This window comes from Conger conger, chromosome 10, assembly GCF_963514075.1.
Source record: "Conger conger chromosome 10, fConCon1.1, whole genome shotgun sequence".
Classification (NCBI taxonomy): Eukaryota; Metazoa; Chordata; class Actinopteri; order Anguilliformes; family Congridae; genus Conger; species Conger conger.
The window spans coordinates 5066445-5082211 of NC_083769.1; the positions used below are offsets into that span (position 1 = coordinate 5066445).

The 15767-nt window shown below is 44.4% G+C and overlaps 1 protein-coding gene across 2 annotated transcripts in view; it reads left to right on the forward strand.

Annotated features, from left to right (window-relative positions):
• Positions 1-15767, forward strand: part of cry3a (cryptochrome circadian regulator 3a) — a 50140-nt gene that overhangs the window by 1457 nt on the left and 32916 nt on the right. For both annotated transcript variants that reach the window (XM_061256929.1, XM_061256930.1), the window contains exon 2: positions 2466-2629. In XM_061256929.1, coding sequence (XP_061112913.1) covers positions 2472-2629 — 158 coding nt within the window. In that variant the 5' untranslated portion in view covers positions 2466-2471. The remainder of the gene's footprint in view (positions 1-2465; positions 2630-15767) is intronic.

Sequence of the window (15767 nt, forward strand, 5' to 3'; positions counted from 1 at the left end):
TTTACAATGATTCACAATAATGAAGGTGTGTAAACGTGAAGTTATTTTATTGACTGGAATATTACATATCAGGCTATTGAATACAGTCCCCTCCAAAAGTATTGGAACAGCAAGTCCAATTGCTTTGTTTTTGCAATACATTAATAAATTTGGGGTTGAGATAAACCCCAAGACGAGTTTAGAAGTTCAGCTTTTTTTCCCTGGTATTTACACCTAGATGTGTTAAACTACTTAGAACATAGCAGCACTGGTATCAGACCACCCAATTTTTAGGTGTGCAAAAGTATTGGAACAGAGAGTATTTAAGTAAATTAAAGTAAATAACAGTAAATATGTGGTAGCATATTCAATAACTGCATCAAGCCTATGACCCATTGACATCACCAAACTGTTGCATTCTTCTTTTGTGATGCTTTTCCAGGCTTTTACTGCAGCGTCTTTCATTTGTTGTTAGTTCCAGGAGGTCCTTCCCTTCAATCTTCTCTTGAAGATGGGAAATGCATGCTCAATTGGGTTAAGGTCTGGTGATTGACTTGGCCGGTCTAAAACCTAAAACCTACTTTTTCTCCCTAATGAAGTTCTTTGTTGTGTTGCCAATGTGTTTTGGGTCATTGTCTTGCTGCATAATAAAGTTCCTCCAAATTAGTTTGGACGCATTTCTCCATAAATTGGCAGACAGAATGTTTTTGTAGACTTTGGAATTCATCCTGCTGCTACTATCATGAGTTAAATCAAGATTAGTGAGCCCACTCCAGAAGCAGCCATGCAAGCCCAAGCCATGACGCTTCCTCCACCCTGCTTCACAGATGAGCTTGTTTTAGATCATGAGCAGATCCCTTCTTTTGCCACACTTTGGCCTTTCCATCACTTTGGTAGAGGTTAATCCTGGTCTCATCAGTCCATAAAACTTTGTTCCAGAAAATGTGTGGCTCATCTCTGTACTTCTTTGCTAATTGTAATTTTGCCTTCCGAGTCTTACTGCCGTTGAGTGGTTTTCATTGTGTGGTATAGCATCTATATTGGTGCTCTCTAAGTCTTCTTCAAACGGCTGATTGAGATACCTTCACCCCTGCCCTGTGGAGATTGTTTGTGATGTCAGTGACTGATGATTTGGGGTTTTTCTTCACAGTTCTCACAATGTTTCTGTCATGAACTGCTGTTGTTTTCCTTGGTTGACCTGTTCAATGTCAGTATGCCAGTGGTTTCTTTCTTCTCAGAACCTTCCAGGATGTTGTACAAGCTATCCCCAATTCTTGTGCAGTCACTCTGATCGATTTCCCCTCTTTTTCAAGCTTCAGAATGGCTTGCTTTTCTCCCAAACACAGCTCTCTGGTCTTCATGTTGGTTTATCTTTTCTAACACAAATGTTAGTTTCGGTCAAATCCCAAGGCTAATACGAAGAGAAAGACATTCACAACTATTTATTATTTAACCAATCAATGTAATAAGACACATCTGGGCAACACCTGTCAATCAAATACTAACAATACTATTGCTCACCTAAAAATTGGGTGGTCTGATTCAAAAGGTGATATGTTCTAAGGTTTAGACCATAGAATCTAAGATATGTTTAACACATCTAGATGGATATACCTGGAAATGAAAGTTGAAATTTAGATCTGTCATCTCATGTATATATTTTCAGTGTAGAACAAAAACAAAGGAATTGGCCTTGCTGTTCCAATTCTTTTGGAGGGGACTGTGTTTACATACCACATGAGACGGTTGGACAAGGTATAGAAGTTGCAAGTCTCTTGTTGCTTCGCTAGGGCAAAAACAAAGGAAATGCAGTAATTTTAAAAAAGAAAAGAAAAGAAGGCTTAATAAATAATTGGTTTCTTGTCTGACTGTTTAAAAATCCATTTAGCTCCTCTCATAACTAAAACAGTAGACTGCTGTTTTTCAATGGCCCACCGCCCCCACACCGTGCTTGGTTGCAGTACTCCATCTAGCGGCATTCCCTGGTACTACTTTCACAATCGCATTAAAAAGATGAACGTGTCAAAATGTACATTTATTATTTTTTAAATATTGTTTACATTTTTTCTTTTTTAAAAACTGGTTCCAGTGAAATATTGGCTATGGAATTTAGATACTTTTGGCAATTTGTCTGAACCTATTCCTTTAAAAAATTACAGGACCTATCTGAAACAGCGTTGTTTCTGAGAAGTGTTCTTGGGAAGTGTTTAGTGTTCCAACCTGAAATGGCAGTCCTGTAGAGTGCATAATTGATTATACACAGCCTATATTAACATCATGAAGTTATTCTGTTTTTTACACACACACACACACACACACACAAAAACATATTGCTCTTCCACTAGGGAGGAATGGATTTCCTGGAATATCATGCAGATAGCATGTGAATTGCGGGTGTGTAACTTCTGGCAGGATGTGAATGTAGCCTGTTTCATACTGACAGTGACATGGCCGTAAGAACTGGATCTCTTTTGATGTCACCCTAGTTGATTATGGCCCCAAATTCCATCCACTGGTTCCGGAAGGGTCTGCGTCTCCATGACAACCCGGCCCTGCGAGAGGCGGTGCGGGGGGCGGGGACAGTACGGTGCGTCTACTTCTTAGATCCCTGGTTCGCCGGCTCCTCCAACCTCGGGGTCAACAGATGGAGGTGAGTTCTGCTTCATTGGTTACTTAATTAGCCACCTTTAATGAATTCATTCAGGAGTGCAGTCGACAGGGGGAGCTGATTTCATGTACTGAGAGACAGGAGAACCAGACTAGTTGTAGACAGGTTCTCTGATGGGATCGGCTGAAGGACCTCACCACGTCACTGCGCCATCTCTAAACTCATCTCTGCAGTGGGGGTCTTCCCATCAGTCTGGTGATGGCGTGTGCTAGGTCTGAGGGTGGGAGCACCATGAGTATACCTGTGTAGCATGCCCATCTGACTTGGTCCTGGTCTGCCGGGTTTTGTTGTTGCTCAGCACTTAATTGATAAATTAGAGCAGTGGATTACACTGTTAACCTCGCCTCACCTCGCTCAGGTAAGAGAACACAACTTGAGATTCTCCTCCAGCACGTGCGGTGCGAGCCAGCTGCTTCCTTTCACGCCCCAGCCACAAGCCGCGCACGCACGAACTGGAGGCAGAGGAGACCCAGTCATATACGTCATGTACTTAGAGCAAGCCATGGCTGCTTGGACGGCCAATATTGCTCAAGCAATGGGTACTGATATCACCGCAGAAATCCCTCCCATGGATCCCTTGAGCAACACAAAGCCACCCGTGCTAGCCTCTCCAGTGCTAGCCTCTTTGTTCTTTGTTCTGGGCCGGATTTGTTCTGAGACCATGTTGCTCACTCTTAAAAATCAAACCTATTTCTTTGTATTTGCGAATTACAACTTTCGGCTTCCAGGTTCTGGCTAGTTACCTACACATGCCTTTGTACCCACAGTTTTGATCCTAAATTTAGTAGATTTGATTCTATGTAAAAATTGATGCGACGGTGTGTTGCCGTGGAGATAAACCTGCCGGGGCACGTGCCAGCGGATCAGGGTCACGTCTGGGGTCGGCGGGGAAGAGAGCGGCCATTCCGGCTCATTTGAGCCCGAGGCGGCGGGGTCTAATCTGAGCCTACAGCTGGTCCATCTGCCGCCGGGCAGAGCGCTGATGGAGGAGGCTCAGGGCACAGTGTGAAGGGCTGGTGAATAAATGGTGCGTTATAAAGGGCTTTCGGACTGTGTGATACGACCAGCGGGAGTGCATCTGTGCTAAATATGGCCAAGGGGGCCAAGCAATCCAAAGTTAACCAGGTCACACATTTCATGGTCTCATTCTTTTGTGTGGGAGTGGCTTGGACAGGGGGGCATGGGAGTACAGCGCGTGTGTGCAGGTGTCGGGGTCTTTCCGAAGGTATCTTTTCTTTCACAGCAATCGTAGATTCTCCATCTGTGTATTGGTCTTGAACTTGACACAAGGGTGCCATTATTTGTGCAAATAATTTGGACCGGTTATTCAGGAACATGTTATTGCTGTTGTATTAAATGATTATCGCATTGTAAAGCCCAAAGACATGCAGGTTAGGAACTCAAGATGAAAACTCTGGCACATTTACATTACATTTACACATTGATGTGGAAACTGAAAATGTTGATTTATGTGCACTGTCCCTGGTAAATAAATAAATAACTGTGCCAGCTTTCCTGCTCTGCCTCCTAAATTTACTTCCATTGTATCATCTTATCCTGCAGTTATCAGGAGCCTGAACCCTTCGTACAGTATGTAGAGAACACTCTAGATCTGATACCATTATGAAAAACCAAAGGTGAATTCCAAGAGCTGTTCATTACTTTCTTACTAATATGGTACTTCAGACAGCACACAAATTATAAGTGCATTAATTTCCCATTAAATGTCATGGAAACCATGAGCTTGTGCTTAGTATTGGACTCCTAAAGGATTAGACACTATCACAAACCAGCTCTATTGTAACCTCACCTGGGAGCTATTTAGACAAATTATGTTCATTTTATTGCAAATGTATATGTATGTGTCTTGTGGTAGCCTACACAAACTACTGCACAAATCTGATCATCGCAGCAAGAAAGACACTTTTATATATATTTTTTTTTTAAAAAGGCTTGTATTTTTTTTTTTTTTTTCAGTGCAGTATATTCTGAATAGAATTGATTGTCATTTCCTGTTCCTGAAGTGCACAGTGGCACCCTGCGTCTCTGTGCTGTCTACACAGATGGACAGTGACCCCCTGCGTGAGGGTTTTATAGAAAGGTCGATTTAAGTGAAATGGCATCTAAAAGCGGGTGTTGTAATCTGAGCTTCCTGTTCGCTCCCTGCATGGGGTGACACTAGATGGACTCGACAGACTAGTCCTGAATCTGCAGTCCCGCGGGGCTTTGACTGCCCCCTGCAGGGCGATGGCGTCCCGCCCGGGAGAGCAGCGGGGTCCGGCGCGCACAAGCTGTGCGGATCTGCGGACTCCGCGGGTGGTCTGACCTGCTTTCGATGGGGCGGTTTGCCAAAAGGGGAAGTGGAACAGATTGCTGTCGGCTACGTCAGAACCGCTTACCTGGGTCAGGGGGCTGACTGTGTGAGTTCGGGCCGGCGTTCAGACACCGCTCAGCGGGTGGGGTGCTCCGATTTTAAACCGTACGGTCAGGTGACTGTTGCGTTTTTAGTTTAGGAAGTACTGTCTGATGCAGGGCCGTGCAGGGTGCTGGTTGATGTGGTGCTCAGCAAAGTTCCCCAAGCTGTTCATAGGCAGATCAGCCTTTTTCCACAGGCTGTTCATATGCAGATCAGCCTTTTTCCTCAGGCTGTTCATTTACTGATCAGCCTGTTTCCCCAGGCTGTTCATATGCAGATCAGCCTTTTTCCTCAGGCTGTTCGTTTGCTGATCAGCCTGTTTCCATCGTGCTGTTCATTTGCTGATCAGACTGTTTCATCATGCTGTTCATTTGCTGATCAACCTCATTCCTCAGGCTGTTCGTTTGCTGATCATCACTCATTCCTCAGACTGTTTGTTTGCTGATCAGCCTCTTTCACAGGCTCTGTTGCACTAAAGTGACTGTGATCCTCGTTACTCTTTTCCTTGACTTCCCATGAAATGCATGTTTTTCTCAACATTTGCGAAATGTTCAAAGTATTATCATACTGCTCGTGGGTCACAGACCCAGGCGTAATGTGAATCCTCCTTGTGCCCCATATGTCATTACTCTGAGGAATTCCCTGGAGACTCTATGGCCATTGTGATCTGCCTTCGATTACGTGGTGCCTAGTTTCCGATTCATAATGTCTATGTTTCTTATCCGTTGTATTGGTCATTAGTTTGAGGTGCTGTGCGCACACAAAAATGTGTTTCCGTCTCCAATGACCACGGTTATTATTTTCCTCAACTCGTTTCCCTATCCCTTTACCAAAGTAATTGCGTGCACCTTACAGAAAATCTTGTCAAAAATGAATTGACTGCAATAAAAGTCAGAAACCAGCATCATGGGAGGAATGTAGGTTAGTGTGCCGCCATATCAGATTTCTATGAGTCACTTGTTGTTATGGCGATGACCCATTTTCAGGCAGGCTTGCCTGTGTGGCCTGGCCCTGCAGGAAATGGCGGCTCAGTCGCTGGGTGGATGCTCTTACGCACTGATCACTGAACATGGTCAAACACCCGTCCCCAGCCCTGTCCAAACACCCTGCCCCTCTCCAGCCCTGTCCAAACACCCTGCCGCTCTCGAGCCCTGTCCAAACACCCTGCCGCTCTCGAGCCCTGTCCAAACACCCTGCCCCTCTCAAGCCCTGTCCAAACACCCTGACCCTCTCCAGCCCTGTCCAAACACCCTGCACCTCTCAAGCCCTGTCCAAACACCCTGCACCTCTCCAGCCCTGTCCAAACACCCTGCACCTCTCCAGCCCTGTCCAAACACCCTGCACCTCTCCAGCCCTGTCCAAACACCCTGCCCCTCTCCAGCCCTGTCCACAGAACTGCTACTTTAGCACACACAAGGAGCTTCAGGCTGCATCCAACATTCTTTGTTCATTCGTCCAGTTATTTTCACCTTGTATTTCTGCCGGCCATTTCATTGTCATTCTATGACCACTAACATGACGGGCAGCCTGTAGCATAGTGGTTAAGGTAAATGACTGGGACACGCAAGGTTGGTGGTTCTAATCCGGTGTAGCCACAATTAGATCCGCACAGCCGTCGGGCCCTTGTAATGGTAATGGTAATGGGACTTAATTTTGTCAATGGTAAAATTCTGGGCAGTTTATAATAGCCCATATCCAGGCAATTATAAATGTAGTTTTGACAAGTCTATTTTTACCATGTTTCCCACCCGGGAGTGTAGAAAGGCGTTGAGCCCTGCATGGAATGAGTCCGCCGCAGCGATGCTCAGGTGCGTTCACACAGCCCTCTCCCAGCAAGCCACCACAGCAGACTTATTCACCCGGAGCTCTGCCGTCAGTGTGAACCGAACCAGGGCATGAAATTCACTCATCAGTGGCTTGTGCATTACAGAGACAGCAGACAAACCGGCAAACAGCCCGAGTGCTCTACAAACTTAAGATGGGTAGCAAAAAATGAACGCCGTAACAAAGACATTTAAGGGTATGTGTGCATTATTCAAGATGAACGATTGGACTGTGTATGCGGGAAACATGAGCCATGAATGCGCTGTGCTCCCCTGAAGCCTACGGCGGCGCAGTGTTTAGCGCTGTTGACTCGCAAGGAGGACGTTCTGGGTTCGAGTCCCGGATGCTCTCTGGAAGGGGTGTGTCTGCCCCCCCGTGTTCATCAAGGCTTCCTCCAACAGCCAAACCGCGTAGCCCAGGGACTACAGATGAAAATGAGTCTCCAGGCTGACTCTGGCACATTTACCGAAATGTTATTAATGTGCAAGTAAACAAACCACCATGGCGGGGGGATTTTGGCGAGTACCAGCAAGGCCAGGCACAGGGCTAGGGCTAACTCTTTAGCTAGATGCACTTTCAAGTTTTCTTTATGCACTAAATCATTTTATACCAGTTGAAAATTTACACACATCCGCAGAACAAGAGCATAAATACAAAGACCTATTTTAAGAATGTATGCAGATTTGTCCAAATGGTAAATTGCAATCAATTTATATTTGCCTTTAATAAATCACGCAGTGCATCATTCTCTGCCTAGTGCGTCATACTCACTCCTCTGAGTCATTCAGGAAACGGCCAATTTTAGAAAAACCCCCCACCTCATAGTCACAGATTTTATTTTCATTTTTATTCCTTGCTTTTTATGAATTATCAAAGACTGCAATTTTCTTTCTGTGATTATTATTATAATTTAAATTTTTTTTGCATATTTATAGTGCCAAAATTGGGGTGTTGTATACATGATGATATGCAAATAACAGGATGTATGCACTTGTAGAAGGTACATTTCTTCTTTAAGACAGAATTAAATTTTAGCAGCAAAATGAACTTTACACCCAGAGACAGCCTTACTATAGCTTTATAAAAGATATAACTGGCAGCTTGCTGCTACTGATCCCACATGGCCATCCAGGCAGCTGAAGTTCCAACTTCAGCATAGGTCAGTCAGAGGCTGCGGAACCAGCAGTGCTCTGAGTGTCCTTCAGCGATGGGCAGAAAGGTTGAGTCCACTCTGAGAGACAGAATGAGTGTAATGGTACGTTCACATGGATCAAGGTATACTGATGCCATTATAGTGGACGAGATAAGAAATAAAATACGATAAGAATGCAGTCTACGGCAATGGGAAATGAAGTTTTTACCTTTATATTCAACGGAATTCGAAACCAGATGTGACACAACTCAGTGCAAAAACACAACATGGATATTGACATGGACACGTTGGACTATATGTTAGGTTGCACTCCTGTATTTACCTGACCATAGCTGTGCTATCTCTCACTACATTAAATGTGTTGACATGGTATGCTCTTGTCACCTTGTCCTTCCTGCATTAATGTTTTTGTCAGCAATTTATTCAAAAGGAAGTCACGTTGCTAGGCGACCTGTGATGAATCAAAGCATTATGCATTAGATTTGTTTTTCTTCCCATCCAGAACATGAATCAAAAATAGAAAATGGTGACATGCTGGTTATTGTTGTTGTTTTCCCAGAGAAATGGGGATAATGGAAGTAGTGGGAGTATGTCTTCCTCCCCATAGATGTTGGTGTCCCTGTCCTTCTGGTCAGTGAAATGTGTCCAAAATGTGTCGACATTCAGTGGCACGTTGGAGCCGCGGCGGCGGTCGTGTTGTGTGGAGCTGGAAGGAGGTCACTGGGCTGAAGCCCCCCCCAGCCCGGACTGATCTGGGGCACGGAGCTTATATAAGGGCGGGCCGCTGTCTTATATGACCGCCTCTCCTCTGACCCTATGAGGTGGGGGGGTATTGTAGGGTGCAGGGGGAGGAATACAAACACAGTATCACAGAACATGGGCGGAGGGGGTTCATGATTATTTCTTCAATTTTCCACCTTCCATGTACTTCTTTATTTTTTGTGTTGCTGCCTACATCCCCCAAAATGCCATGTAAATATGCCTGTGTTGGCATACATCTCTGCCAGGGATTGGGGTGGATGGGCTTGTCTATCAATTTCTGTAAGTGTGTCTCTTTCGATGTGTGTGTGTGTGTGTGTGTGTGTGTGTGTGTGTTTGTTACAGTGGGATTGGGAGCAGAGAGAGCTTGACAATATGTTAATCAGCCCTTGGAGTTGGGCTGGGAATTATCCCTAGTCAATGGCGCTTCCGCTTGCCTTAATGCTCTCTTTTACGGTTTCCATTCATATGTATATTATCAACAGTGGACTGCAGTGGTAAATAAACTCCTCTTACACTTCCTTGCACATGTGACAAACTTACTTTTTTAATGGATTCACTTTCTGGCCATTTTTGTGCATGTTTTCAATAGAACCAGACAGTATTTGTGTCATGAAGGACATTTTAGTGTTTGGTGACCTACCTGCCAACAGCTGGTATAGGGACATTAGGAGATTTTGATGTACAGAGGTTGTCCATGTGTATATTGCTGGATTATACTTGAAAAAATTATATAAAATATTTTGGGTGAAATAATTTCCTGTGGTAAACCTGTGCTCAAGGAAAGACTCCTGAAATATATGAACGCTGATACAGTGTGTATTTTCAGAATTATTTCCCAACCCCATTGATTGTTTCTGTTTCAAAGTCAAATAAAAATATATTTAAAAGTTTAAATATTTAAATTACTCCTCTGTAGTGGAATGTGGAAAAAGGTTATAATATATATATATATATATATATATATATATATATATATATATATATATATATATATATAAAAGGATATAATAAGAGTTGGAAAACTTTAGATTGGCGGTGCAGTTAAGTCCATTGTAACCAAACGGTTAAATATGGTACTACCCAGGCACCCCCAAAATGGGAGAACCACAGTCGTCAGAGAAGTAACCAACAGGCCAGCTACAACACTGACAGAGGTCCCAAACTCATCGGCTCATTACGCCCTGTGAATTCGGTTGGACGTTTTTTATTGCCTGTCTGTGTTTTATCATTCATGCAATTGGAAAGAATTGCTCTAAAAATGAACCCAACAATATTGTTTGTCACTGTTGCTGTCGTTATAGTATAATCCGATCTACTTGATTGGATTTTTAATAGTTCTTGGTTTGGATGGACCATAAGACTGGGCTCTTTGGCCTGAAGGAAAGCGCTATGTTCAGCTGTGCATGGTTCTCTAAAGCTTTGTTGTCCTCCTCTTCTCAATGGCCTGAGGAACTCTGTGGGCGACAGACGCCTCTGCAGCTGGCCACTGGCAGATGGAGAGGTCTGAGGCCCAGAAATAGCTGCTTATCCCCAAATGAGCCTGAATGGAAAAGGTCTGAATGGGGAGTTACAGCTGCCTGTATCAGCTTAATGAGAATCACCTTTCACTAAGAGAATGGAGAAGCTTAGGGGGTCAGGCTGCAGGCAGCCAGCACGGCCGAGCTGAGGGGCAGTGCGCATTAGCACGCAGATTCTGCACTCAGATCCTGCCCTGAATCTTACAGGTCTACGGGTAGGTGCCCTTGCTTCGGTCCTTCAGTCCTTCGCACTTGCCTAAGCACAGACAAGCCCTCAGAGATGGTGCAGCAACCACAACAATGGTGGAGCGTGGAAAAGATCTGATGCGTACAAAATCATAATGCATGCTTTGAGACCGACAACTTGGGGAGGGTACAGGTCCAGACAAATTGCTGGGGAATGCCTGCAGAATTCTGGAAAAAGGTCTTGTGGACAGAAGAGACCAAGACTCATTGATAATGGAGCTGCTGATATTAAGTGTGCATAAACCTATTTTCTGCTCAATCAAACGCCTCCAAACTGGATGGTGCTTCATCCCACATCAAGGCAATGATCCCAGGCGTACACCAGCGCTCTGTTTCTTCTTAATGATGTTCCAATCAGTTTGTTTTGGCCTTTTGTTTGGCATATGTCTCGGACAGTTTTTTCTTATTTCTCAGCCTCATAATAGCTCCCTTGACTGCCACTGACTCAACTCTGGTCCTCATGTTGACAAAAGCAACACTGCACTGCACTAAGGAAGTGATTGAATACACCTGAGTAATCAGAAAGAGCTGAAAAGCCAACTGTCCAATTACTTTTGGTCCCCTGAAATGGAGGGATGTAATTTCCGATATGAATCACCCAGTATGGCTGTAAGTAGCCTCACATTAAAGGTGACAGTCTGCACTTTAACCTTATATTCACTGTCATTTAAAATCCAATGTGCTGGAGTACAAAAGAACATAAATTGTACCACTGCCCAAATAATTACAGACTGCACTGTGTGAGCATAATTTGACACACAAAGCCCAAAAATCCAAATTGTGTTTGAGAGTGCATACTGCAAAATTGCAACAAGACCCATTTGATATGATTGTGCAATTTGTTATGTTTTGTGGCAGTGCAAGTCCTATCAAGCTCAGTTGAGCAAGACCAATGACCACACCTGGAAGTAATGTTCCTTTCTTGTCATCTACCTGCAGTATTATTGTCTGCTTAACTAGGTATCTAGGTAACACTGGATGAGAAGTTGTCCCTCTACCCTTGGCTGTCACATGATCTCACATGGCTTTTTGTTTAACCTGCCCTTGAACTTTAATTTAAAAAAGGCAATTGTAAGCTGGGCGGCACGGATGGTGCAGTGGGTAGCACTGCCGCCTCACAGCAAGGAGGTCCTGGGTTCGAATCCCCGTCGGCCGGGACCTCTCTGTGTGGAGTTTGCATGTTCTCCCCGTGTCTGCGTGGGTTTCCTCCGGGTACTCCGGTTTCCTCCCACAGTCCAAAGACATGCACGTTAGGCTGATTGGAGAGTCTAAATTGCCCGTAGGTATGAGTGTGTGAGTGAATGGTGTGTGTGTGCCCTGCGATAGACTGGCGACCTGTCCAGGGTGTATTCCTGCCTTTCGCCCAATGTATGCTGGGATAGGCTCCAGCCCCCCTGCGACCCTGATCAGGATAAGCGGGTTCAGATAATGGATGGATGGATGGAATTGTAAGCTGTACATGTTTGTGCTGTTTTCATGCTACATACATATTCGTCTGCCAAAAATCACCATTTTCACTGCAGTGGGTTTTTAAAATCTTGAACGTTACATATTCCTATACATCATTGCATCTCTGTGGCACTTGAACCTTTTGTGCTCGTCTCCTCTGGCACGCGAGATGTGGGTGATACATGGGGTCATATAGTGTGAGATGGGTAGTGGGACAGATGAAATTCTGACCAAGGGAATCGGAAATCTTAATCTTCCTTTAATTTGCCGCTGATGGAAAAGGCCTTGTGTGAAGAGAGAGGCGGCCGTGAATGAAGTGTTTGGGGGGAAGAGCGAGAGGCCGCGTAGACGAGCGTGGGCAGACGGGCTGCAGGGGCTCTGTGCGTCAGCAGCGGCCTTCAGTGTCACAGCCCCTCCCTCTCCTCACTGTAAGGGCTAATGGGTCTGACTCTACCCTCTGCCACACGCACACGGCAGCCAGTCTACCCACTGCCACACGCACACGGCAGCCACTCTACCCACTGCCACACGCACACAGCAGCCATTTTTTGTCTCTACAGAAAACTTAAATATTCCAGCATTATGGGGATTCATACTTGACTTGACTTACTTGTCATTTTTGCTGTTTTTGTTTTCCATGTACACAGAATCCTCTTTTGTCTCTCCTTAGAGTAACTGAGCTTTATGTTTTTGGTGTATAGTGGCTTCATTAAGTATTCAGACCCATTCACTTTTTGCACACTTTATTATGCTGTAGGATAAAATTGCCATTTTTGCTTCATGGATAAGGTGCACCATACCGGGCAGCCCGTTAGAATTTGTGGGAATATTAAACTAATTAAAAATGCTTAAATGGATAAATTATGGTCAAATTGCTCATCTTCCTTTGACCTTCTGTACAGATTAAGGCCTGACATTACCAAGCAATCAGACAAGCTCATTTCCTGTGTGCTTGTTTTTGTTGTATGTTGTGGTGAAAATACAAACTTGTGAATGAGCTCAGTGGAGTAGCACGAGGGCGTCATTGAGACCAGCTTTGAAACAAGCGGAGCTTTACCAGCTTCCTTTTGGGTGAATGGGAAGTGCGAGTTGCCATGGTAATAAAGCTCTAGAATGAATAGATGAGAGTGCTCTTCAAAAGGTAAAGAGAGCAAGTGGTTACATGGGGGAGACATCTGTGTGGGATGAGGTGTGAGAAATGGAAGTAATATGGACTAACGGCCTGCTACGTCCCCCACTGACTATCCATGGGCTTGAAAAGCGGTTTGAAGCCGCAGAGCTCCAGTTTATTGGCGCCGCCATGTTGTGCAGTTTGGAGCAAGAGACCGAGCCCTCCACTAAGCATGTGAGAGAGAGTGACGTAATCTGTTCCCGATTCGTCCACAAAGTATTGCTGAATTGTCCTAGCAATACAAAAATCAGCACATGGGGAGACATTGGATGAAGAAAAACCAATATTGACTATTTTGACCGCAATTGTACCATTGACTTTACATTGAAAACGGGTCAGAATGGCCTATACTGCCTGTCTCTTAGCATGAACATGTAATGAGGTTAAAAAAATTTTTTTTTTTTTAAACATATAGTGGTGTGAAAAAGCGTTTGCCCCCTTCCTGATTTCTTTTTTTTTTTTTTTTTTTTTTTTTTTGCATGTTTGTCACACTTAAATGTTTCAGATCAAACAAATTTAAATATTAGTCAAAGACAACACAAGTAAACACAAAATGCAGTTTTTAAATGAAGGTTTTTCTTATTAAGGGAGAATCCAATCCAAACCTACATGGCCCTGTGTGAAAAAGTGATTGCCCCCTAAACCTAATAACTGGTTGTGCCACCCTTAGCAGCAACAACTGCAATCAAGCATTTGCGATAACTTGCAATGAGTCTCTTACAGCGCTGTGGAGGAATTTTGGCCCACTCATCTTTGCAGAATTGTTGTAATTCAGCCACATTGGAGGGTTTTTGAGCATGAACCGCCACAGCATCTCAATAGGATTTAGGTCAGGACTTTCACTTCCAGCAAGTCTTCCAGGTCCTGAAGCAGCAAAACAGCCCCAGACCATCACACTACCACCACCATATTTTACTGTTGGTATGATGTTCTTTTTCTGAAATGGGGTGTTACTTTTATGCCAGATGTAATGGGGCACACACCTTCCAAAAAGCTCAACTTTTGTCTCGTCAGACCACAGAGTATTTTCCCAAAAGTCTTGGGGATCATGAAGATGTTTTCTGGCAAAATTGAGACAAGCCTTAATGTTCTTTTTGCTCAGCACTGGTTTTCGTCTTGGAACTCTGCCATGCAGGCCATTTTTGCCTAGTCTCTTTCTTATGGTGGAGTCATGAACACTGACCTTAACTGAGGCAAGTGAGGCCTGCAGTTCTTTGGATGTTGTTGTGGGGTCTTTTGTGACCTCTTGGATGAGTCGTCGCTGCGCTCTTGGGGTAATTTTGGTCGGCCGGCCACTCCTGGAAAGGTTCACCACTGTTCCATGGTTTCGCCATTTGTGGATAATGGCTCTCACTGTGGTTCGCTGGAGTCCCAAAGCTTTAGAAATGGCTTTATAACCTTTTCCAGACTGATAGATCTCAATTACTTTCTTTCTCATTTGTTCCTGAATTTCTTTAGATCTCAGCATGATGTCTAGCTTTTGAGGATCATTTGGTCTACTTCACTTTGTCAGGCAGGTCCTATTTAAGTGATTTCTTGATTGAGAACAGGTGTGGCAGTAATCAGGCCTGGGTGTGGCTAGAGAAATTGAACTCAGTTAAGTTATGTTTTAACAGGGGCCCCCTGTTAATCACTTTTTCACACAGGGAGGGCCATGTAGGTTTGGATTTTTTTCTCCCTTAATAATAAAAACCTTCATTTAAAAACTGCATTTTGTGTTTACTTGTGTTGTCTTTGACTAATATTTAAATTTGTTTGATGATCTGAAACATTTAAGCATGACAAACATGCAAAAAAATAAGAAATAAGGAAGGGGGCAAACACTTTTTCACACCACTCTATGTGCCTCCACAGCTGGCGGCCAACAGCAGGTGGGGTCTGAGCCACGGAAATAGCCAGCTAATCTCCTCCCCAAATGACCCTGACTGGAAAAAGTCTGAGAGCTACCTGGGTCAGCTTATTGAGGAGCGCCTCTCTGCAAAGTGCCTTAAGTGGGCAGCTAAGGCTCGTCAGGCAGCCAGCACAACCCACTACAACACTTTCAGGTCACCACCTCGTCCCGGGAGGGATGCCAGATGGGGAGAGAGTGCAGAACCTGGGGAGCAGGGCTAATTTTACCAGCTGATAAGGTGCTTAGGTGGACCCAGTTGGTCTCTGAGGTTGGAGTGTAAAGTGGTGTGAATGAAGCGGCAGGCTATGACTGTGCAGCCCCCCCTGTGAGAAGGCCTATTGGTTCAGCACATACAGAATAAGTATGGCACAGTGCCGTGGAACATTGCATTTACATTACAGTTGTGTAGCAGACACTCTTATTCAGCGCAGACCTGGGTCAAATACGTTTTAGATTCAAATACCTTTCTACACTTTGCTGAGCTTCTCTGGTGTATTAGAACTTGTGAAATGCTCTCATAAAGTGCAAGCCCCGCCTTCTGGTCCTCTTGATTGGCTTGATTGTACCAGGCAAGATCAATCGAGCACAGAAAAGTATTTAAATCCAAAACAATTACGTATCTGACCCAGGTCTGACCTAGCACAATGTACAGAAAAGGAGAACATCTGCGTAAACCTTGCCTTCTGGCATC